Below are 22,569 nucleotides of genomic sequence, written 5' to 3' on the forward strand. Positions count from 1 at the left end.
GTTTTTCTCCCTGGCACCTTGGTAACCCACCACTTTTTTTTTTTTTTCTTTTTGAGATGGAGTCTTGCTCTGTCGCCCAGGTTGGAGTACATGCAGTGGCACAGTCAATGCAACCTCCTCCCCCCGGGTTCAAGTGATTCTCCTGCCCAAGCCTCCTGAGTAGCTGGGATTACAGATGCGCACCACCACACCCGGCTAATTTTTGTATTTTTAGTAGAGATGAGGTTTCGCCATGTTGGCTCAGGCTGGTCTCAAACTCCTGACCTCAGGTGATCCACCCGCCTCGGCCTCCCAAAGTGCTGAGATCACAGGCATGAGCCACTGCGCCGGCCTGCCTATCACTCTTATTCAGAAAAAGGCTCTTAGGGGCTTTTTCTAGTCAGTAAGGAATCCTGGTTCTCAACCCCAGCAACCCACCATTCACTCATACGGCACAGACTTGAGGAAAAAGAATGGCCGACTTTAATCAGTCTGTAAGGAAATAAACATCTTTAGAGGCCGTGTGGGGGTAGGGGAGCCCTGCAGCAGAGGAGGCATGCCACTTCAAGCACAGCTGAAGCAGAGAACCCTCTGACAGAGACTACTAGAAGGGTAGACTGAGGGGGTGGTGGGACTTGGAGTCAGCTTTCCCTGACTGGGAAAAAGAGGAGTTGCAGTATCAAAAGTGGTTCCTGAGTCCACCACAGCGGCCAGCTCCGGCCAGGCAGCAGGACGGGCTACCACGCCCCATGGCAGGCCCGTGTGCATCACAGGGCAGCCCCCTCCCTTCTTGGTCTTCTTCTGCCCTCCTGCTCCACAAGAGAAGCACATCCCTGAGCACATACGGCCCAGCCCTTGCCCAAGCTGAGCCAGACAGCTAAGCAGAGACTTTGACCGCAGTGATGCTCCTAGCTCAGCCACAGGAGCTCCCCGCTGCCATGTCTTCCAGGCTGCACTGGAGGAAGGTGGTGGAGCAGAATGCTGGTAAAACTGGCTCCTGGCTGGGTGTGATGGCTCACGCCTATATTCCCAGCACTTTGGGAGACCAAAGCAGGCAGATCACTTGAGGTCAGGAGTTCAAGACCAGCCTGGCCAACGTGGTGAAACCTCGTCTCTACTAAATAATACAAAAATTAGGTCGGCCACAGTGGTTCACGCCTGTAATCCCAGTACTTTGGGAGGCCGAGACAGGCTGATCACCTGAGGTCAGGGGTTCGAGACTAGCCTGGCCAACGTGATGAAACCCTGTCTCTACTAAAATTACAAAAAGTAGCCAGGCGTGGTGGCACGCTCCTGTAATCCCAGCTACTCGGGAGGCTGAGGCAGGAGAATTGCTTGAACCTGGGTGGTGGAGGTTTCAGTGAGCCCAGATTGCAACACTGCACTCCAGCCTGGGCAACAGATCAATTTTTGGGGGCAACATCTCCAAAAACAAAAACAAAAACAAAAAAAAACCAGCTATGAAATCCTTTAAAAAAAAAAAAAACAAAAAAAAACTGGCTCCTCCACCAGGCTGCTGGCAGTGTCCTCAGCAGTGTGGCCTTGCCACAGCTCTCACACCATCTTAACATCCAGGGTTTGGGCCTGTGACAAGTTCTGGCGCTGGGCCTTGACCATGTGCAGGCGTCTCCCATGCAGCGTGAACTGGGACCAGGTGAAGAGCTGCAGCAGAGCACAGGTGATGGGTACCAGCACCAGCAGGTAGAAGCAGCCCTGGCGGAGCATCGGGGCCTGTGCAGGGGCTGGGGCTGGGGGCTCTGGCCAAGGATGGGCACTCCCCACAGGGGTTATCAGGGACTGCTGGAAGAGGTCATGACCTAGGACAAGAGAGCACAGAAAGACTATGGTCAGCCCACTGCCCTCCAAGCCTTGGTGCCCTCCAAGTCCATGGTGTGACATCTCAGACACCACATGGACATGTGCAGACCACAACTCCTGAGTCCTCCAAATCCGCTCCTCTCCTACTCTTCCTATCTCAGTGACGGGCACCACCATCTACCCAATAACTCAGGCCTAAAACCTCAAAGTCCTCCTCAGTTCCCTGGTTCGTTTCACACCATCACTCCCCCAACACCCAATCCTTCATCTCCCCCCAACTCCAAAACGTATCCCACCTGCTACCACCCTGACCCAAGTCTCCATGGCCTCTGCCACAGTCTCCCAAAGATCTCCCTGCTGTCCCCATTCTGGCCTCCCTATGATCTGCTGTCCATACGGCAGCCAGAGTGAACTTTTTTTCTTTTCTTTTTTTTTTTTTTTAATGAGAGATGGAGTCTCGCTCTGTCTCCCAAGCTGGGGTGCAGTGGCACAATCTCTGCTCACTGCAACCTCTGCCTCCCAGGTTCAAGCGATCCTCCTGCCTCAGCTTCCCAAATAGCTGGGACTACAGGCATGCACCACCACACCCAGCTAATTTTTGTATTTTTTAGTAGAGACGGGGGTTTCACTATACATTGACCAAGCTGGTCTCAAACTCCTTACCTCAGGTGATCTCCCTCCTCAGACTCCCAAAGTGCTGGGATTACAGGTGTGAGCCACCTCACCCAGCCCAGAGTGAATTTTGTTAAAAAGTCTAATCACGGCGGGGCGCGGTGGCTCAAGCCTGTAATCCCAGCACTTTGGGAGGCCGAGACGGGCGGATCACGAGGTCAGGAGATGGAGACCATCCTGGCTAATACGGTGAAACCTCGTCTCTACTAAAAAATACAAAAAAACTAGCCGGGCGAGGTGGCGGGCGCCTGTAGTCCCAGCTACTCGGGAGGCTGAGGCAGGAGAATGGCGTAAACCCGGGCGGCGGAGCTTGCAGTGAGCTGAGATCTGGCCACTGCACTCCAGCCTGGGTGACAGAGCGAGACTCCATCTCAAAAAAATAAAAAAAATAAAAATAAAAAGTCTAATCACACCATGTCACTTCCCTGTTTAAAACCCTCCCTGGCCGGGAGTGGTGGCTCATGCCTGTAATCCCAGCACTTTGGGAGACCAAGGTGGGTGGATCACCTGAGCTCAGGAATTTGAGACCAGCCTGGGCAACCTGGCAAAACCCCATCTCTACATAAAATACAAAAAGTTAGCCAGCATGGTGGCATACGCCTGTGGTCCCAACTACTTGGGAGGCTGAGGTAGCAGGCTCACTTGAACCTGGGAGGTCGAGGCTGTAGTGAGCCAAGATTGTGCCACTGCACTCCAGCCTGGGTGACAGGGAGACCCTATCTCAATCAATCAATCAATAACGCTCCCAACAGCTTGCTTCCAATACTGCCCTGGTCAGCAAAGCCCTCTTCACTTTTCCAGCAACATCCCCTAATCACCCCTGACACCCTGGGCCTTTGCGCCTGGTGTTACCTCTGCCTGCGATTCACTGAGACCTTTTCTAGACAAATCCTTGCCATTCAGCTCACATCCTGAGGGGCACCTTCTCGGCGAGCCCTTCCCTGATGACACTACATAGCTTCTGGGTCATGCCGTCTCATATCACCCTAATTTCACTGTAACACTGTCACTGCCTGATAATGTCTTGTTTGGCTGTTTATTGCCAACCCCACCCCACACCTGACTAGAATACAAGCTCCATGGTGGCAAAGACCTTGTCTATCTTATTCATGGTTAGCTCCCTGGCACCCAGAGCAGGGCCTGCAGAGAAGGGATTCCGTACATATTTGTTGAATGAATGAATAAATGAATGAACTAAGAAAGCATGGCGGAATCTGTGACCCAACGACTCTAGCCATGTTGGGGGGACACCAGTTGCCACCTTCCCTCACTGGACCCAGAGCCCAGGCTTGCCAGTGTGCCAGGTAAGCTGTGCCCCCTGGAGCCTTAAGAGCCCTTGCCTGTCGCCAGGCCCTCACCTGTGTAGAAACAGAGCAGCCAGGTGCCCAACAGCGGGGCAAAGGTCTGGCCTGGCTTGGTCACCAGGGCAACCATGCCAAAGAGGAGTGCCGAGGCTGCCTGCTTCCGGTGATTCAGCACCAGGTCCTCGTCTACCAGGTCAGTGACCACCAAGGTCAGCAGCTTACAGGTGCCCTCAGTGAAGACGCGGTTGCTGCGGTAGAGGAAGAGAGCAGGCAGGAATGAAGGCGTGGGAGGAAGCTATTGGGGGGAGCATGGGCAGGGGCATACCTGGCAATGAAGAGGCACAGCAGGCTGAGGTGGTCCGGGCCAGCCAACAACATGAGCAGGCTAAGGCCCAGCTTGAGCAGAAAGAGCCCCTGCACCACTGCGTAGACGCCCCAGCGCCGGCACAGGGAGAGGAAGTAGAGGTTGTTGAGATGGGGAGCGACATAGGAGAGGCCTGGGGAGGGAGACAGGGCGCCACCTTGTCAAGGGCACTGCTGCAGTGCCAGTGAGTGCCACCAGCTTCACGGCCAGCTGCATTCCTGTACACTAGCAATGCACTGGGCTCTGTGCTAAGAGCGTCACTGTCTTAGTTCATCCTTACAGTCCCTTAAGGTGAGTGCTATTATCATCCCCATTTTACAGATGAGAAAGAGAGGCCCAAAAAGATGAACTAACCCACCCAAGGCTGCCCACCAGATGAGCACAGAGTCAAGACTCACACCCAGGCCCATCAGACGATATTCCTTTGTGTTAACCAGTCACTGCACCCCCTCAGGGTTCCACAATCTCCAAGAGGACCGACACCAGCGCAGCCTCTGCCCCCCCAACCCCCAGCACACCCTGCCCCCCATGCCCACTGTACCCGGCAGCCCTTGGTGTCTTAAAAAGATTGTCCCGGCTGGGCGCAGTGGCTCACACCTGTAATCCCAGTACTCTGGGAGGCCGAGGCAGGTGGATCACGGGGTCGGGAGATGGAGACCATCCTGACTAATACAGTGAAACCCCGTCTCTACTAAAAATAAAGTCTCTCTCCTTCCAGCCTGCATGAAGCACAGAAGGCCCCCACTCACCCAACAGGATGGAGCCCGTGGAAAGGGAGATATGGTCAGACAACAGATGCTCCAGGAAGAGAGGGAAGAAGTTGCTGTTGAAGTGGCAGTGGAAGACCTGCAACCCGACAGCGATGGTGAGGAGGCTTCCAGGTGGGATGGGAGCTGACAAGGCCGGAAGCCAACAGGGGAGCACACATCTGCCAACCCCCCCACCCCCATCCTCAGAGCAGCAAGAGTAAGAGCAGGCCTTTTTCCCCGTGTCCCCAAACACAGAACATGCCAGAACACAACCTAAAACCACATTCCTGGTGTTATCTAACTTTGCTAAAAAGTTAGAAGCCATGGCAAAATAGTATTTGAGCAATTAAAAGCTTTTTCTTTTTAATTGAAAACACATTAGGGAGGCTGGGCATGGGGGCTCACACCTGTAATCCTGGCACCTTAGCACTTTGGGAGGCCAAGGCAGGTGGATCACTTAAGGCCAGGAGTTTGAGACCAGCCTGGCCAACATGGCAAAACCCCGTCTCTACAAAAAATACAATAAATTAGTCAGGTGTTGTATTGCATGCCTGTAATCCCATCTACCCGGGAGGCTGAGGTGGGAGAATCATTTGAACCCAGATCACGCCACTATACTCCAGCCTGGGAAAAAGTGAGAAGAAAAAAAAAAAGAAAACACATCAGTGAAACAAATTTCATAACATGAAAACAGTTTATTTCTAAGTTCAGCTGGTTTATATACTACATGTTTTAAGTACAGCATTTGGCTCTTCTTTTTTTTAGAGATGGAGCCTTGCTCTGCCGCCCAGGCTGGAGTGCAGTGGTGCAATTATAACTCACTGCAGCCTTGAACTCCTGGGCTCAAGCGGTCTTTCCACCTTGGCATCCCAAAGTGCTGGGATTACAGGCGTGAGCCACTGCACCTGGCAGTGCTTGGTGTCTTAAAAAAATGGTTAAAGGGTCCCCAAAGGGGGCATCTCTGTCTCATATCCTCACTTTACAGGAAAGGACAGGGCTCCCCAGAGAGCCTGAGACCTGCCTAAGTCACACAGGGAGGGAAAAACTCAGAGGGCGCTAGAATCCAGGCCTCCTGACTACTCAACCTGCATTCCTGCCATCAAATTGCCCAGCCGACCTCCTGGGTGGCCCAGAACTCAGTGCCCAGCTCTTTTTTTTTTTTCCTTTGAGAAGGAGTCTCACTCTGTTACCTAGGCTGGAGGGCAGTGGTGCCCTCTCAGCTCACTGCAACCTCCGCCTTCCGGGTTCAAGTGATTCTCCTGCCTCAGCCTCCCAAGTAGCTGGAATTACAGATGTGCTGGAATTACACCACGCCCAGCTAATTTTTGTATTTTTATGGGGTTTCGCCATGTTAGCCAGGTTGGTCTCGAACTCCTGTCCTCAAGTGATCCACCCGCCTCAGCCTCCCAAAGGGCTGGGACTACAGGCATGAGCCACTGTGCCTGGCCGAGTTCCCAGCTCTTGAAGAGTCTGTCCCCTTGAGTGAAGTCCAGGCCAGCTGTAGAGGTGCCTAGAGCTGCTCCCCCATACCTGCACCAGGTCCATGCTCACAAACCACAGGAAGTTCCGATGGCATGCCAGCTGCCGGAGATACTGGCCCAAGGTGATGCTGTCTGTCTCCTCACTGCCCACAAGCAGCTCCTCTCCACACAGGCTGTGGGGCAGAAGGGAGTGGAGAACTGCCTGGGGCTGGCCAGAGTTATCCCCCAACACATCCCAGGGCAGCCCCCATAAGCCAAGGACACAGCACCAAAATCAGACTTAGAAGGTTGCTGGTGAGGACCTGAAGAACCAGGGCTGGCCACTCACCCGCAATCCACAGCCAGGCCTGAGCACCCTGGGTCCCTTCGGGCAGCCTCAACCCGCTGCCTCAGCAGCTGTGTGGCCCCCAGAAAGCCCAGCCCAGAGCTGACAGCCAGTGTCACGCAGAAAGCACGGAAGGAGGAGAAATCCTCCTTGTTCCAAAAGGCATAGGAGGCAAAGACAGACAGGGAGCCCGCTGCACTGAAGAGGGAGCAGTAGAAGTTGAGGTGGGTGCGGTCGTGGGCTGAGAGTGCCAGGTCGGCCAGCAAGGCGTGGTGGTGCAGGTCCACGAGCGTCAGGAAGCCATCATAGAGGCACAGGCACAGCAAGAACTGCAGGCCAGCTGGGGCCCAGGGCACCCAGAATGCCAGGAATGACAGTGCCAGCAGTGGCCCATGCCAGCCCAGGGCCCGCACCCGGGCCAGCACCACGGCCCTTGAGGAGAGCCCAGCGCCTGACCTGCTGGGGAAAGGAGGGTTGTTGGGAGATGCCCTGTAAGCCTTGGCAGGCCGAAGTTCCCCTTGCCCAGGCTCCAGGGGAGGGATGGAGGCCCAGGGTGTGGGACTCACAACAAGGTGGTCCCACTGTCCCCCAAGTCCCCAGTCTGCAATTTAGGAAGCACAACTCAGCAGTGGGTACACTCCATCCTCTGCCCCAATTTCCACCCCATTATTAGCCTATTGGGCTGATGGCCAAAGGGTATGGGATGCCCACTTCTCAAGGTTGGGGGTGATGATGGGATCAAGAAGGGATGGGGCAAAGGAATCTTCTAGAAGCAGCAGAGGGTGTTTGCAGTCCACAGTCCAGAGGGGCCAGCCAAGCCAAGCCAGGGTAGATCTTTTCCCCTGCCAAGCCAGGCAAGGGTGCGTCCAAGGCCACCACTCCAACCCAAACAGAGCACCCTAGACTCCAGGAAGGGAAGGGGCATGGGCAACACTGAAATAGTCTCCCCTTCCTTCTCCACCCCAAACACAGGCAGGGGTCTTCCCTCCTGGGTAGCAGTAGGGTGGGACTGAACCAATTACAAGCTGTTCCCAATACACCAACCGGTGCTGGGAGCTGAGGAACTGCCGGTCACTGAGCCAGCCGAAGAGGGGGTCATTGAGGCTGTTCCAGAGGAGAAACACCGTCTGCAGGCAGAGGGGAGACAGGCAGGTGGGCTCTAGGCAGCCTCCTCTCCAGGGCTCCTCCCACCCCAGCCTGCTCACCACCCCTCAAAGATGGCCCCAGCTTTCCTACCCGCAAACCTTTGCTCGTGTCAGTTCCTCTGCTAAAACCCACTCTGGCCAGGTGCGGTGGCTCACGCCTGTAATCCCAGCACTTCGGGAGGCCGAGGTGGATGGATCACCTGAGGTCAGGAGTTCAAGACCAGCCTGGCCAACATGGCGAAACCTCGTCTCTACTAAAAATACAAAAATTAGCTGGGCATGGTGGTGGGCACTTGTAATCCCAGCTACTTGGGAGGTTGAGACAGGACAATCACTTGAACCAGGAAGGCAGAGGTTGCAGTGAGCTGAGATTGTGCCACTGCACTCCAGCCTGTGTGACAAGAGTGAAACTCCATCTCAAAAAAAAAAACAACCAAAAAAACCTACTCTGCCAGTCAAACCACTGCCCCCCTCAAACTCACACCCATCCAGAGCCCAGCTGGTAAATGTATGCAGCTGATAAATTCATGTATGTGAACATATTATATATATGAATACACAGAACAGCAACTATGTAAGACAGTGGCCAGGAAAGCTGATCTAGTTCCCACTGAGGAGGAGTCATCAAGGCCTCCACAGCTGTTCTTGCTGAGTCTTGGTGAACAACCTGGACTGCCCATGCCTCTGACTGGGTGGGAGCTGGCGCCTACAATCTGCCCGGCAGCCTGGACAGCCTCTAGTCTCCACCCCACACCCTCCTCCATGTTGGCCACCCAGCGCTGGCCTTACCTCTCCAACCCAGAAGGCCATTTTGTTGATCTTGTACACTGATACAAAGGTGTCTACATAGTACAGCAGGAAGACATTGTGCAGGATGGTGGTGAAGAGAGCCAGGGAGCCATAGACCGCAGCTGTGGGCAGACCCAGCAACCAGGCCTGGGGCCGATCCAGCCCCATGGCTGCAGCCCCAGCCTTAACCCCAGGAGCACCGGGGAGGGCTCATGGCCACAGGCGGTCTTGCCATCCTCGTCCCTGGGAAAGAAGGAACCAGTGAGGAACAGGGATCAATGCCAGCTCTGCTCTTAACCCCAGACCTCTGAATAATTTAAAAACTCATTTCCAACAGGAGAGTTTGTACTGACAACAGTGCTGGGAATTATGAATGAAGTACAACGGAAACAGTGCTGAGCTAGACACCACTAATCTGGGAGTGACTCGAGGAAACAGAGAGCCTGTGGGAAGAGACGGCAGACACCCAGCAAGTGCTGAGCCAGGTCACATGCCAGGGCTGAATGCTCAGTGTCTTCTTAGATCGCACTGTGACTTTAATGGTCTAGACGGGACAACCCTGGGATTGGGCACACAATGCACTTACAGTAAAACGTCAGGCAGTTACCCAACCCAGGCCTTAGCCTCCTCTTCTCTAAAAGGTAAAAGGAGATTGTTATGCCTATTTTGCAAATCATAAGGATTAAATGATGTAACTCACAGAAAGCACTCACTGTTGGTATTGATACGGAAGACGGGAAGGGACGTGCCGGAAACGGAAGGACGTAGTCCCTTTAAATGATACGGAAGTGGGGAAGGGAAGTGCTGGATAGAGGAGGGCATGGTTCCTAGCTAGCGCTCCACCCCTGGGCCTGACCTAGGTGAGGACAGGCTTTTTTTTTTTTCCTGCCCAAATGTTGCATTTCCCAAGACCACCCTGGCCCACCATGCCCCCATCCGGTGCTTATAAAAACCCTGACACCCAGCCGGGTGCAGTGGCTCATGCCTGTAATCCCAGCACTTTGGGAGGCCAAGGTGGGCGGATCACCTGAGGTCAGGAGTTGAGACCAGCCTGGCCAACACACCAGCCTGGCTAACACAGTGAAACCCCGTCTCTACTAAAAATACAAAAAATTAGCCAGGCGTGGTGGCACATGCCTGTAATCCCAGCTACTAGGGAGGCTGAGGCAGGAGAATTGCTTGAACCTGGGAGGCGAGCACTCTAGCCTCAGCACCAAGAGTGAAACTCAGTCTCAAAAAGAAATCAAAAAAAAAAAAAAAAAGAAAGAAGCGCTCTAAGCCTGCGAGTCCCCACCACTACCCCCGTGGGCCACAGTGATCCTATCTTGTCCCAAGGCAGGAGGATGGCCTTTCCCTGAGGCCCTTGAGCCCCCTGAAGAAAATGCATTTCTTTTTTTCCTCAAAGCTTTATTCAGGTCTAATTGACAAACACTAAATTGCACAGTTTTCAAAGCATGCAGGCTGATAAGTTTCACCATATGCATGTACCTGTGAAATCATCACCACAAACGATAATGAACACATCCATCACCCTACATTCCCTCGACACTGCTTTTCTGAGTAACATATGGAAAAAAGACATATGGGGCTAGGCGCAGTGGCTCACACTTGTAATCTCAGCACTTTGGAAGGCCAAGGTGGGCAGATCACTTGAGGCCAGGAATTTGAGACCAGCCCGGCCAGCAGAGCAAAACCCCGTCTCTACTAAAAATACAAAAATTAGCCGATGTGGTGGCAGGCACTTGTAGTCCCAGCTACTCAGGAGCTGAGGCAGGAGAATTGTTTGAACCCTGGAGGTGGAGGTTATAGTGAGCCCAGATCGCGCCACTGCACTCCAGTCTGGGCGACAGAGCGAAACTCTCCCTCAAAAAGAAATAAATAAAAATAAAATTTTTAAAATGGTGAGCACTAAAGCTTTAGAGATTTATTACTATCCAACCTCTCAGCCCTTCTGTAAAATGGAGAGGCCCCACGCCCGCCACACAGGGATGAGGTGGGATTAAATGAGATGCCCTCTAAAGGTGCCTGGGGCTGTAAAGCATGATGTCCACCTCTGTTACCATCCTTAGCTGGGTCACTTACTCCAGTTCCTCCAGGGCTTTCAGAACTCTCCTGCCTTTGTCAAAAGGGAGTGAAGCCTCCCCACACCTACCCAGATGCCCAGTGATTTGTCCTTGTTGCTGGTGAAGGTGAGCCCTGCACACAAGGTCCCCAGCCTCCCCCAGCCACCTCCCTGCACCCACACTTGGTAGAAGAAGGTTAATGAGATGGAACAGATATGACTTTTGCCATCAGCAGGGCCTGGGTTCAAATCCCAACTATACTTCCTACTAAGAGTGTAACCTCAGGCAATTCAACCCTTCTGGGCTGGAGTTTCCTCATCTATAAAATGGGGTAATAATGCCTATCTTTTTCTTTCTTTTTTTTTTTTTGAGACAGAGTCTTGCTTTGTTGCCCATGCTAGATTGCAGTGGTGCCATCTTGTCTCACTGCACGCTCCGCCTCCTGGGTTCACGCCATTCTCCTGCCTCAGCCTCCCGAGTAGCTGGGACTACAGGCACCCGCCACCACGCCCAGCTAATTTTTTGTATTTTTCGTAGAGATGGGGTTTCACCGTGTTAGCCAGGATGGTCTCGATCTCCTGACCTGGTGATCCGCCCGCCCCAGCCTCAAAGTGCTGGGATTACAGGCGAGAGCCACCGGGCCCGGCCAGGGTTACTCTTTTGGTGGTTTATCTTCCAGATTCCACTCCTCCATCAGGAAACAGCCTTCCCCCACTTGCCCTCCCCACCCTCAATCCACCCAGCAGAGAACAGCAACCCCACCTCTCCCAGGGAAGAACAGCTTGGAGCCCACACCAGCCTTGCATAAGCTGGTGAGAAATCCTGTAACCTGCAACCAACTCCACCCACCTTCCTGGCACCTTCCAAGACCCATCTTCATGGTCCCAGCTGGTGGCCTTGAGCCAGTCACTCCCTCTCCCTGAGCCTCAGGCTCCTCGCCCACAAAGTGGGGATGTTAATGTCAACCTCTTAGATGGCTGGGGGCTGAAATGCAAAAGGAATATAAAGCCAAGTGCCTGCTACACGGAAGACCTTCAACACACAACAGCTATTTTTTTTTTTTTTTTTTAAGATGCAGTCTCGCTCTGTCGCCCAGGCTGGAGGGCAGTGGCGCAATCTCAGCTCACTGCAACCTCCGCCTCCCAGGTTCAAGCGATTCTCCTTCCTCAGTCTCCTGAGTAGCTGGGATTACAGGCGCCCACCACCACACCCGGCTAATTTTTTATTTTTTATTTTTTAACTTTTTGTAGAGATGGAGTCTTCCTCTGTCGCCCAAGCTGGAGTGCAGTGGCACAATCTAGGCTCACTGCAACCTCCGCCTCCTGGGTGCAAGCCATGCTCCTGCCTCAGCCTCCTGAGTAGCGGGGATTACAGGTGCCCATGACCACACTCGGCAAAATCTTTTTTTTTTTTTCTTTTTTTGAGACAGAGTCTCACTCTATCACCCAGGCTGGAGTGCAGTGGTGAGATCTCAGCTCACTGCAAGCTCCACCTCCTGGGTTCACGCCATTCTCCTGCCTCAGCCTCCCGAGTAGCAGGGACTACAGGCGCCTGCCACCGCACCTGGCTAATGTTTTGTATTTTTAGTAGAGATGGGGTTTCACAGTGTTAGCCAGGATGGTCTCAATCTCCTGACCTCATGATCCACCCGCCTCGGCCTCCCAAAGTGTTGGGATTACAGGCATGAGCCATCGTACCCGGCCATAATTTTTTTTGTACATGTAGTAAAGATGGGGTTTCACCATATTGGTCAGGTTGGTCTCGAATTCCTGACCTTGTGATCCGCCCGCCTCGGCCTCCCAAAGTACTGGGATTACAAGCATGAGCCACTACGCCCAGTCTAATTTTTGTATTTTTCGTAGAGATGGGGTTTTACCATATTGGCCAGGCTGGTCTCGAACTCCTAACCTCAAGTGATCTGCCTGCCTCAGCCTCCCAAAGTGTCGGAATTACAGGTGTGAGCCACTACTGTGCCCGGCCCACAGTAGCCATTTTCTTTTTTCTTTCTTTTTTTTTTTTTTTTTTGAGACAGAGTCTCCCTCCATTGCCCAGGCTGAAGTGCGGTGGCACAATCTCAGCTCACTGCAACCTCTGCCTCCCATGTTCAAGCAATTCTCCTGCTTCAGTCTCCCGAGCAGCTGGGATTACAGGCATGTGCCACTACGCCCAGCTAATTTTTGTATTTTTAGTAGAGACGGGGTTTCACCATGTTGATCAAGCTGGTCTTCAACTCGTGACCTCGTGATCCGCCCGCCTCAGGCTCCCAAAGTACTGGGATTACAGGCGTGAGCCACTGTGACCGGCCCACAGTAACCATTTCATTTCCATTTCTCTGAAGTTTGGTTTCATGATATTTATTTATTTATTTTTATTTATTTATTTTTTTTGAGACAGGGTCTCACTCTGTCGCCCAGGCTAGAATGCAGTGGTGGGTTCTTGACTCACTGCAACCTCCACCTCCCAGGTTCAAGAAATTTTCCTGCCTCAGCCTCCCAAGTAGTTGGGATCACAGGTATGCGCCACCATGCCTGACTAATTTTCGTATTTTTTGTACAGACAGGGTTTCGCCACGTTGGCCAGGCTGGTCTTGCACTCCTGACCTCAAGTGATCCGCCCGCCTTGGCCTCCTGAAGTGCTGGGATTACAGGAGTGAGCCACCGTGTGGTTTCATGATCTTTAAAGATCAGTCACTAGGTGGAGCGTGGTGGCTTATGCCTATAATTTTAGCACTTTGGAAGGCTAACGCAGAAGGATCACTTGGGGCCAGGAGTTAGAGACCAGCTGGGGCAACATCAATCAAAAATAAAAATCATTGACCTTTCTGTCAAATCCATGATTGAAATTGTCTTTCCAGGCCGGGCGCGGTGGCTCAAGCCTGTAATCCCAGCACTTTGGGAGGCCGAGATGGGCGGATCACGAGGTCAGCAGATCGAGACCATCCTGGCTAACATGGTGAAACCCCGTCTCTACCAAAAAAAATACAAAAAAAAACTAGCCGGGCGAGGTGGCGGGCGCCTGTAGTCCCAGCTACTCGGGAGGCTGAGGCAGGAGAATGGCGTAAACCCGGGAGGCGGAGCTTGCAGTGAGCTGAGATCCGGCCACTGCACTCCAGCCTGGGTGACAGAGCGAGACTCCGTCTCAAAAAAAAAAAAAAAAAGAAAAAGAAATTGTCTTTCCAGCACCCAAACTTTATGCCTTTTGCCACCTGGAATATCCTAGCCGCTCTTATCTGCCATTCATCAAATTCTTTTTTAAATGCCACCTCCACACTTTTTTTCATGCTGTTCCTGCCACCTAAGATACCCTAGGATAACTATATACTATTCCTCAGCCATACAGGGTATGGTTGGCTTTTACATCCATCATCAGACCTCTTACAGCTCTGTTACTATCTGCATTCACGCTTTGTACATGAAGAAACCAAGGCTCTGAAGATTCAATAACAGGCCCAAGTCACAGAGCTAGTAGGCGCTGGAGTCAAGATTCAAAACAGGTTTTGACTAAAACAACAGCATTCTCACTTCATCATCCCCCCACACCCTGCCCCAATCTTATCAAATCCTGCTCATCCAGTGTCACGGCTTTCTCAAGCACACCCAATCAAGTGTTGTCTCCCGTTTTCCCCCTTATCAGGCATCCAGATGCCTACCTTCTCCTCCTCCAGCCCACAGGCTTCTTAAAAGCAGGGCTGATGCCGGGCGCAGTGGCTCATGCCTGTAATCTCAGCACTTTGGGAGGCCGATGCGGGTGGATCACGAGGTCAGGAGATCAAGACCATCCTGGCTAACACGGTGAAACCCCGTCTCTACTAAAAATACAAAAATTTGCCGGGCGTGGTGGTGGGCACTTACAGTCCCAGCTACTTGGGAAGCTGAGGCAGGAGAATGGTGTGACCCCGGGAGGCGGAGCTTGCAGTGAGCGAGATCGCGCCACTGCACTCCAGCCAGGGCGACAGAAGGAGACTCTGTCTCTAAAAAAATATTAAAAATAAAAATAAAAAATAAAGCAGGCCTGGGTTAGTACCGCCCTTGATCCCTGCCCTTTGCCTGCACCAGGCTCCCTCAGCGTGCTCAGTCAATCCCTGCTGAGTCAACTGGCCCCTAAAAGGTCAGTATGAACATCCTCAGCCCTAGGCAACAGCAGCAGCAGTCATAGGAAAACTGTCATCCTCAGACCCCACTGTGCCCCTAGCTCTGTGTTCTGCTTAACTGTGGGAGTCAGAGAGAAGGGGCAGCCTGGGAGGCTTGATGTGCCTCTCTGAGTAAGATACTAAAGCAAGGCAACAGGTACAAAGAATAGTGATCATAACAGAGAAACATTTATTAAGCTTTCGCCGGGTGCACAGCGCTGTGCTAAGAGACACAGAAACAATCTGGGAAGAGAGCTCAGAGCAGCAAGGGAGAAAGGGGCCACATCAGGAAAGGTTTTGTAAACCTTGTACAAGATTCTATGCTGAGGACAACAGGTGGGGCGCTGGGGGTGGGGAAGTGACAGGATCAGATCTGTTTGGAAGGAGCCCTCTGGCAGGTGTCAAAACTCTTCTCCTTCACCCTATCAGGCCTCTAGGAGGTAAAGACTGGAAAGGGATGGAAGCAGCAGCATGTCCCTGATTTCTGAACCAAACTATGGTGGGTGGGGGAGGCTGATGAATTTAGTGGAGGGAACCAAGAATGCCGAACTGGGCCCCTGGAGTGAGGGGCATCAGACTGTACAAGAGGCATTAGTGCAGAGGGAAAAGCTACGAATAGGCATAATTTGGAGTCAGGAGCCCTGGGTCAGGTGTGAACACTATCTTTAACTTACTATCTTAGTCTATTCCTACATCTGTGAAGCAGAGAAAACAATTCCATTCTCTGCCTGTCCTCAGAAATACCAAATGAACGAATGAACATGAAAGGTATATGTGCCCTTTTGTCAACAGGCAGCTGACCTCTGAATTGTCTGCTGTGTTTCCTGTTTCACTCTCGGTGTCATGTCTTCCTGCCCAGTCTCCCCACAGCAGGGTCTAGCACCAGGGTTGGGGGCTGGAGGGCCCATCCTCCTCCTCCGGCTGGAAATGAGTTTTTAACTTGTTGAGATGGGGACCTTCTCCCTCCCCCTCCCCTGCAGGTCCCTGAAGAGGCGACAGCTTCACCTCAGGACCACCCACCCCTCCCAAGCCACTGAGGAGTTTGGGATCAGCCCAGGAGCTCTTCACTCAATAGCTGGTGCTGAAACACGTGTAGGGCTGCTCTCCACCGCCTGCACGTTAAAATCACCTGAGGAGCTGTGCAATAATACCGAGGCCCAGGCCTCACCTAGCGCAGTTAAATCGGAATCTCTCAGGGTGGGCCCAGCATCGGTGTTTTTTTAAAGCTCCCCAAGTGCCACCAGGGTTAAATGCCTTTATGCTAATAGAACGGATCCCGGCCTGGCCAGTGCATCCCTCGATCCCAGACCGCCAGGGAGCTATCTGACCCACTGCATCCCTTTCCTCCAGACCCCCGGAGAGCCCTTCTGCGAGGATTCCACCCTTGCCCCCTTGAAGCCCGCTTCTTCCTTCCGGACCACAGAACTCTTCCAATCCACAATATGATCACCCCAAAGACCCCCGCAGATAGCCCCCATGACTCCCAGAGCGCAAAGCATTCCCCTCCTCCTCGGGTCTGCCGTTTGTGCCAGATCGGCCCCAGCCCAGCCCCCTCCTGCCCGCGAGCCCCGGCCTCTGGCCAGCCTCTCACCGCAATCGTAGCAGGCGAAGCCTAATCCCACGGCTGGCGGGAGCCAGGTGCAAGCCAGTGCGCCTGCGCGCGCTTCTAGGGCTTCCCCAGCCTCTCCCTCCGCCCCCGCCCAGCGATTGGCTCCGCTAGGCCCCGGGGCCGCAGCTCTGGCAGGTGACCGCACCTGAAGCTGCCGCCGCCATGTTTGTCACGGGCACTTGCCCTTAGCGATCAAAAGGAGAAAATGGACACTAGCAAATAGGGTCAGATTGCCTGGATTCTTGACCGGCTCAACCCCTCTCCTTTACCTCCACGATAGCTTAATGTAATTTCAGTACAAACCAACACGTTTTTTTCTAAGCGCTCACCTTCCTTCCCTTCTTGCCTAGTACTTGTTGGGAGAACAAAGAGAGGTCAGCATCCTCCATCGAGTCTTGTGGTCTGAGCGGATGCATAGCTGCAGCCGACTTGGAGGTGGCAGCAGCTCGATCTGGGACTCCCTGATGCTGCATCATGAGCCCTTCAAGGGTGGAAAAGTCCAGGTTGAGCTGTGGGCACCAGGGCTCTAGCCACAGGAGCCAGGGCTGACGATGGGGAACAGCCACCAGGGCCTGAATGAGCAACCACGCAGCCCAACCTCCTTGTATTAATAATGGTAATATAACATTAAAAAGTACTGAGTGCTTGCTATGTGCCCTGTACTACATTCAGAACAACACGTGCATTCTCTTGTTGAGTCCTCACATCATTCCCAGGAGGTAGGCGCTTTTATCCCCATTTTATACGTGAGGAAACTGCGGTTCAGAGAGATTCAATGACATGCAAACAGCAAGGGCCCAGTCGGGTGGAACCCAGCTATCCTGACTCCACAATGGGAGTCTCTCCTCTTCCCACACCTGCCCAATTCCTCAAAATCAAGTTTTGTTTTGCTCAATGTAGGCTGTGGAGGATGTTTTATGTTTTCTCCCAACTGGCCTGTAAGCCTGGATAGGTTTTTGAGCAAACAGTGCACATTCCAGCTCTACCTGGTTCCCCTACCTTGGGACACAGGGCAAAGAGCCTATGGTCTTTGGCTTCTGGGGGACCTGGAACTCATCCCCTAGCTCCACCACTTCCTCGCTAAGGGACTCTTTTTTATTATTATTATTATTATTATTATTATTATTATTATTATTATTATATTATTATTATTAGAAACAGGGTCTTGCTCTGTTACTCAGGCTAGAGTGCAGTGGTGGCGTGATCTCAGCTCACTGCAGATGATCCTCTCACCTCAGCCTCCCAAGTTGCTGGGACCACCAGCTCACTCCACCATGCCTGGCTAATTTCTAAAATCATTTGTAGAGATGGAGTCTCACTATGTTACCCAGGCTGGTCTTGAGTTCCTGGGCTCAAGTGACCCTCCCGCTTCAGCCTCCCAAAGTGCTGGAATGATAAGCGTGAGTCACTGCACCTGGCTGGGACCCTCCTTTTGTGAGCCTGTTTTATGCTTTACAGGGATTTTTCAGGCATTAAATGAGAAACAAGGGTGTAGGAGCTTTGTGAACTGCTCATCCTTATGACCTTCATTGATGGTTGTCAGCTAACTCCCTGCAACAGGAATATTGTCCTCCTCCTCCTAACAACCACAGCAAGTGGTCCAGTGTAGATGCCTAGTGTCCAGAGGCTAGAGCCTATTCAACCAGTTCCTGGGGAGCCCCCAGGGACGCCATGAACCTTGCCCCCGGAATCCATTTCCCTCTAACCTGTCTCATTTCCCTCCTTCCCAATCTCTTTCAGATACCCTTCACACTTCCCATGTCACCCCAAGCCACACATAGACACACACACACATACACCCATCTCTCTTCTAGACTTAGACAATTGCTGAAACCCCTCCTAATCCAGAAAGCCTCATGAGTAGAAGACAGGTGATCATTTTGCCCCTCTCCCCACCTCTTACCTCCATCTGTGCTTTCCTGGCTGTGAGAACAGAAAACCCAGCATTCAGCCTGGAGTCCGGCACACTGGGATCTCCATACATTTGCTAAAGGAGTCTCCCCACCTTTCTATCTCTGGCTAGCACGTGCTTTTATTTCAAAGCAAACCCCAGTCTTTACTTAGCCCTCCCTGGGTGTCCAGTGGGGAAATGGAAATGGAGAGGGCTGGCAGGGGCCAGAGCTGAATGTGACCCAGGAGAAAAGACCTTTGGTCCCTCACGGCCGGGCGCAGTGGCTCACGCCTGTAATCCTAGCACTTTGGGAGGCTGAGGTGGTCGGATCACGAGGTCAGGAGATAGAGACCATCCTGACCAACATAGTGAAACCCTGTCTCAACTAAAATACAAAAATTAGCTGGGCGTGGTGGCGTGTGCCTGTAATCCTAGCTACTTGGGAGGCTGAGGGAGGAGAACTGTTTGAACCAGGGAATCGGAATGTGCAGTGAGCTGAGATCACTCACTCCAAATCGATCACTGCACTCCAGCCTAGCAACAGAGTGAGACTCCGGCTCAAAAAAAAAAAAAAAGAAAGAAAGAAAAGAAAAGACCTTTGGTCCCTCATGTTGCACTTAATGCCACACAGTTACACTCTGAGGCCCCTCAACCCTCTGATTATAAAGACAACAAAGCCAGTTACCTTTTATGTCAGCACCAGGACAGGGCCTTGTAATTCTCTCTGATTTCTCTTTATGGTTGCCAATCACAGAGCTAACTAGGAGGGGACATGCGATGAACTAGAGGCCATATCACCTCCCTAACTCCTTGAGCCATACTGGAGTCCCTGGACCATGGGACAGATAGATTATGCACTGTCTTTGAAATTCTCTCCTCCCTTCACTTCCCACCTCTCTGATCTAGTTTCTGCCATGTTCTCTTCCTACATAATAATTCCTCTTCAGTCCCCTTCACTGTGGCACTTTCTCCCAGGGGCTCTAAAGGAAAAGTGAGGGTGTCCCAAGTTTCCATCTTTTATACTCATATATTCACTCAAACTTTTAATCCATGCCAGGCCACAGGCTGTGAGGTAAAGGGGACTTCAAAAAACAAGATTGCTGGCTGGGCACGGTGGCTCATGCCTGTAATCCCAGAACTTTGGGAGGCCGAGGTGGGCGGATCACCTGAGGTCAGGAGTTCAAAACTAGCCTGGTCAATATGGTGAAACTCCGTCTCTACTAAAAAATACAAAAAAAAAAATTAGCCTTGCACGGTGGTGGGTGCCTGCTATCCCAGCTACTCGGGAGGCTGAGGCAGGAGAATCGCTTGAACCCGGGAGGTAGAGGTTGCAGTGAGCTGAGATCGCGCCACTGCACTCCAGCCTGTCGACACAGCAAAACTCTGTCTCCAAAAATAAAAAATAAAAAAACAAGACAGCCACCTGAAAGAGGCATTGAGTGGGGTCCAAACAAGCTGGCAGCCACAGTGTCAATAGTGTGATAGGGACCAGATAGAGACAAGCCCAGGGTGGCAGTTGTTACGGTAATTTCACCTACTACCTTTTTCTTCATGACTACTTCCACACCTCCCATGTCCAGCCTGAACAGAATGTCCAGCATGGCCCACCCGAATTCACCATTCCTTAAACTTCCAATCTCCCTCCGGCATTTTCTACCTCCAGGACTGCCTTAACTGCCCATCCAGGTGGCCAAGCCAGAAACGTGTGCATCCACCCTCCATCCTACGCGCTTCATCAAAACAACAATCTTGGATCAAGCCCAGGTGAATCCTACTCCCATCTCTTTTTTCTATCCCTTGCTCCTGTTTGGTTCTCAGCTTTCCTAAGCTAGCACGAGAACCTCCTCCATGACTGGCTTCTACCCCCTCGCTCTCTAATCTGCCCTCCATTTTGCCCTCAAGTGAGCTTCTGATCATAAGGTTCCCTGAGCAAAAGCTTCTCAGGTTGCTATATACTGAAATTTTTCATGGCCAGATGCAGTGGCTCACACCTGTAATCTCAGCACCTTGGGAGTCTGAGGCAGGAGGATCGCTTGATCCCAGGAGTTGGAGACCAGCCTGAGCAACATAGTGAGACTCCATCTCTACAGAAAATTTTAAAAAATAAAAAAACCGGCCGGGCACGGTGGCTCACAACTGTAATCCCAGCACTTTGGGATGCCAAGGCGGGCAGATCACAAGGTCAGGAGATCAAGACCATCCTGGCCAACATGGTGAAACCCCATCTCTACTAAAATACAAAAAATTAGCCAGGCATGGTGGTGCATGCCTGTAGTCCCAGCTACCCGGGAGGTTGAGTCAGGGGAATCGCTTGAACCCCGGGGGTTGCAGTGAGCCGAGATCGTGCCACTGCACTCCAGCTTGGTGACAGAGCAAGACTCCGTCTCAAAAATAAAAAATAAAAAAATAAAAAATCAGCCAGGTGTGGTGAGGGAGGACCACGCACAGTGGCTCACACCTGTAATCCCAGCACTTTAAGAGGCTGAGGTGGGTGGATCACCTGAGGTCAGGAGTTCAAGGCCAGCCTGGCCAACATGGTGAAACCCCATCTCTACTAAAAATACAAAAAACATTAGCTGGGTGTGGTGGCAGGTGCCTGTAATTTACCCCGCTACTCAGGAGGCTGAGGCAGGAGAATTGCTTGAATCCAGGAGGCGGAAGTTGCAGTGAGCCCAGATCGCACCATTGCACTCCAGCCTCGGCAACAGAGCGAGACTCTGCCTCAAATAATAATAATAAAATAAAATAAAAATTAAAAAATCTGTGGAATGTGGTGAGGCATACCTGTAGTTCCAACTACTCAGGAGGCTGAGGTGGGAGGATTGCTCGAGCCCAGGAGGTTGAGGCTGCAGTATGCCATGACCACACCACTGCTCTCCAGCCTGGGTGACAGAGTGAGACTCTTGTCTCAAAGAAAATTTTTTTTCATAACAAAGTGCTGGGGGGCAGGGGGGGTAGGAAATATCCTGGGGTGTATCATTAGTGCAAGCAATAGACAATTTGAACTAGCTTAAATAAAGAAGGAATTTACTGGCCTCTGTAACTTAAGTCCAGGACCCTTTCTGATTTCTGTCTTGGGAAAAGCAAAAATTTCCCTCCACCCAACAAGAAAATAAAGTCCTAGGCTTGCCTTGCACTGGCCCATATCACATCAAGGGCTAGCCCAAGTCAATTACTATGGCCAGATAGATGGCTGTGCTGAAAGGTTTAGTCCTAAATCACCCAAACCTAAGGATAGAATAGACTCAACTCTACCAGAACTTCTTTACTGAGAATAGATAAGGCGTGGGACTCCAAAATACTGGGGGTTGGTACTGGAATCAGGGTGAACAAATGCTGAGAAACTCACAGCTTGGCCATTATTTTTCTCATTTTGCCTGAAAACTTCCTTCCCAGGCTCCACTTGAGCTTAGTCTTGCTTGCACCCTACTCTCCACCAGAAGAGATGGAAAACCTGGCCAGTGCCATGGGCCCACTACTGAACTCCAGGCTGGGGTGTGGTCAGTCCATGGATAGTCGTGAATACTCCGGGGTGCTGGGATTTTAGGACAGAGATAAAGTTATAAACAGGAGCAGGGAGATGTATTAGTTTCCTACTGATGCTGTAACAAATCACGACAAACTTGGTGGCTGAAAACAAGACAAGTTTATTTTCTTACAGTCCTGGAGGTCAGAAGTCTGAAATGGCTCACTGGCAAGGGCTTGGCAGGACCACATTCCTTCTAGAGGTTCCAGGGGAGAATCCACTTTCTTGTTTTTCAGCTCCCAGAAGCTGCCTGCATTCCCTGGCTCATGACCCTCTTCCGGATTCAAAGCCAGTGATGGCTGATCAAGTCTTTCACTCACTGTATCACTCTGACTCTGACTCTGCCACCTCACTATTCCACAGTTAAAGACCCTTGTGATTACATTGGGTCCACCCAGATAACCCAGGATCATCTCCTTATCTTAAGGTCAGCTCATTAGCAACCTTACTGCCATCTGCAACCTTAATTCTCCCTTGTCACATAATATAACATATTCACAGGTTTCCAGGGTGACATTACGAACATCTTTGTGGGGGGATGTCTTTTAAATTCTCTCATTCTGGGACCAGTCCTTAAAGCAGATAGAGGGCGAGGCTCCTAAGGAGTGTTGTAATGGGGCCCTTGAGATTTCAGCACCCCAGCATTTTTTTTCCTGAGCAATCAATACTTAAAATTTTGCCAGGCGCTGTGGCTCATGCCTGTAATCCCAGCACTTTGGGAGGCC

The 22,569-nt window shown here is 51.9% G+C and overlaps 1 protein-coding gene across 3 annotated transcripts; it reads right to left on the minus strand.

Moving 5' to 3' along the window:
- Positions 1 to 1,425: 1,425 nt before the first annotated feature.
- Positions 1,426 to 16,495, minus strand: MFSD13A (major facilitator superfamily domain containing 13A). 3 transcript variants are annotated; one of them, XM_023206511.2, is made up of 9 exons: positions 16,410 to 16,495; positions 8,627 to 8,869; positions 7,737 to 7,819; positions 6,696 to 7,148; positions 6,417 to 6,540; positions 4,887 to 4,983; positions 4,099 to 4,270; positions 3,828 to 4,021; positions 1,426 to 1,796 (listed from the first exon to the last, which is right to left on the minus strand). In XM_023206511.2, exons 2-9 carry the CDS (start codon positions 8,792 to 8,794, stop codon positions 1,534 to 1,536), a joined length of 1,554 nt encoding a protein of 517 aa, XP_023062279.2. In that variant the 5' UTR covers positions 8,795 to 8,869; positions 16,410 to 16,495; the 3' UTR covers positions 1,426 to 1,533. The 3 variants fall into 3 exon arrangements, with proteins under 3 accessions (XP_023062279.2, XP_023062277.2, XP_023062278.2); XM_023206509.2 differs by having other exon boundaries at positions 6,696 to 7,151; XM_023206510.3 differs by lacking the exon at positions 16,410 to 16,495 and adding an exon at positions 9,327 to 9,664 and having other exon boundaries at positions 6,696 to 7,151.
- Positions 16,496 to 22,569: the final 6,074 nt, after the last annotated feature.

This window comes from Piliocolobus tephrosceles, chromosome 9 (genome assembly GCF_002776525.5).
Source record: "Piliocolobus tephrosceles isolate RC106 chromosome 9, ASM277652v3, whole genome shotgun sequence".
In the NCBI taxonomy this organism is placed as follows: domain Eukaryota; kingdom Metazoa; phylum Chordata; class Mammalia; order Primates; family Cercopithecidae; genus Piliocolobus; species Piliocolobus tephrosceles.

Bases quoted from the DNA above. Each gene is read 5' to 3' on its own strand.
- MFSD13A (XM_023206509.2), bottom strand. From the start codon at position 8,794: ATGGGGCTGGATCGGCCCCAGGCCTGGTTGCTGGGTCTGCCCACAGCT. The intron at 7,152-7,736 runs GTTGGTGTATTG...TCCTTTCCCCAG, and splicing joins TTCCTCAGCTCCCAGCACCG to CAGGTCAGGCGCTGGGCTCT. The intron at 4,022-4,098 runs GTATGCCCCTGC...CCTCTACCGCAG, and splicing joins CTGTGCCTCTTCATTGCCAG to CAACCGCGTCTTCACTGAGG.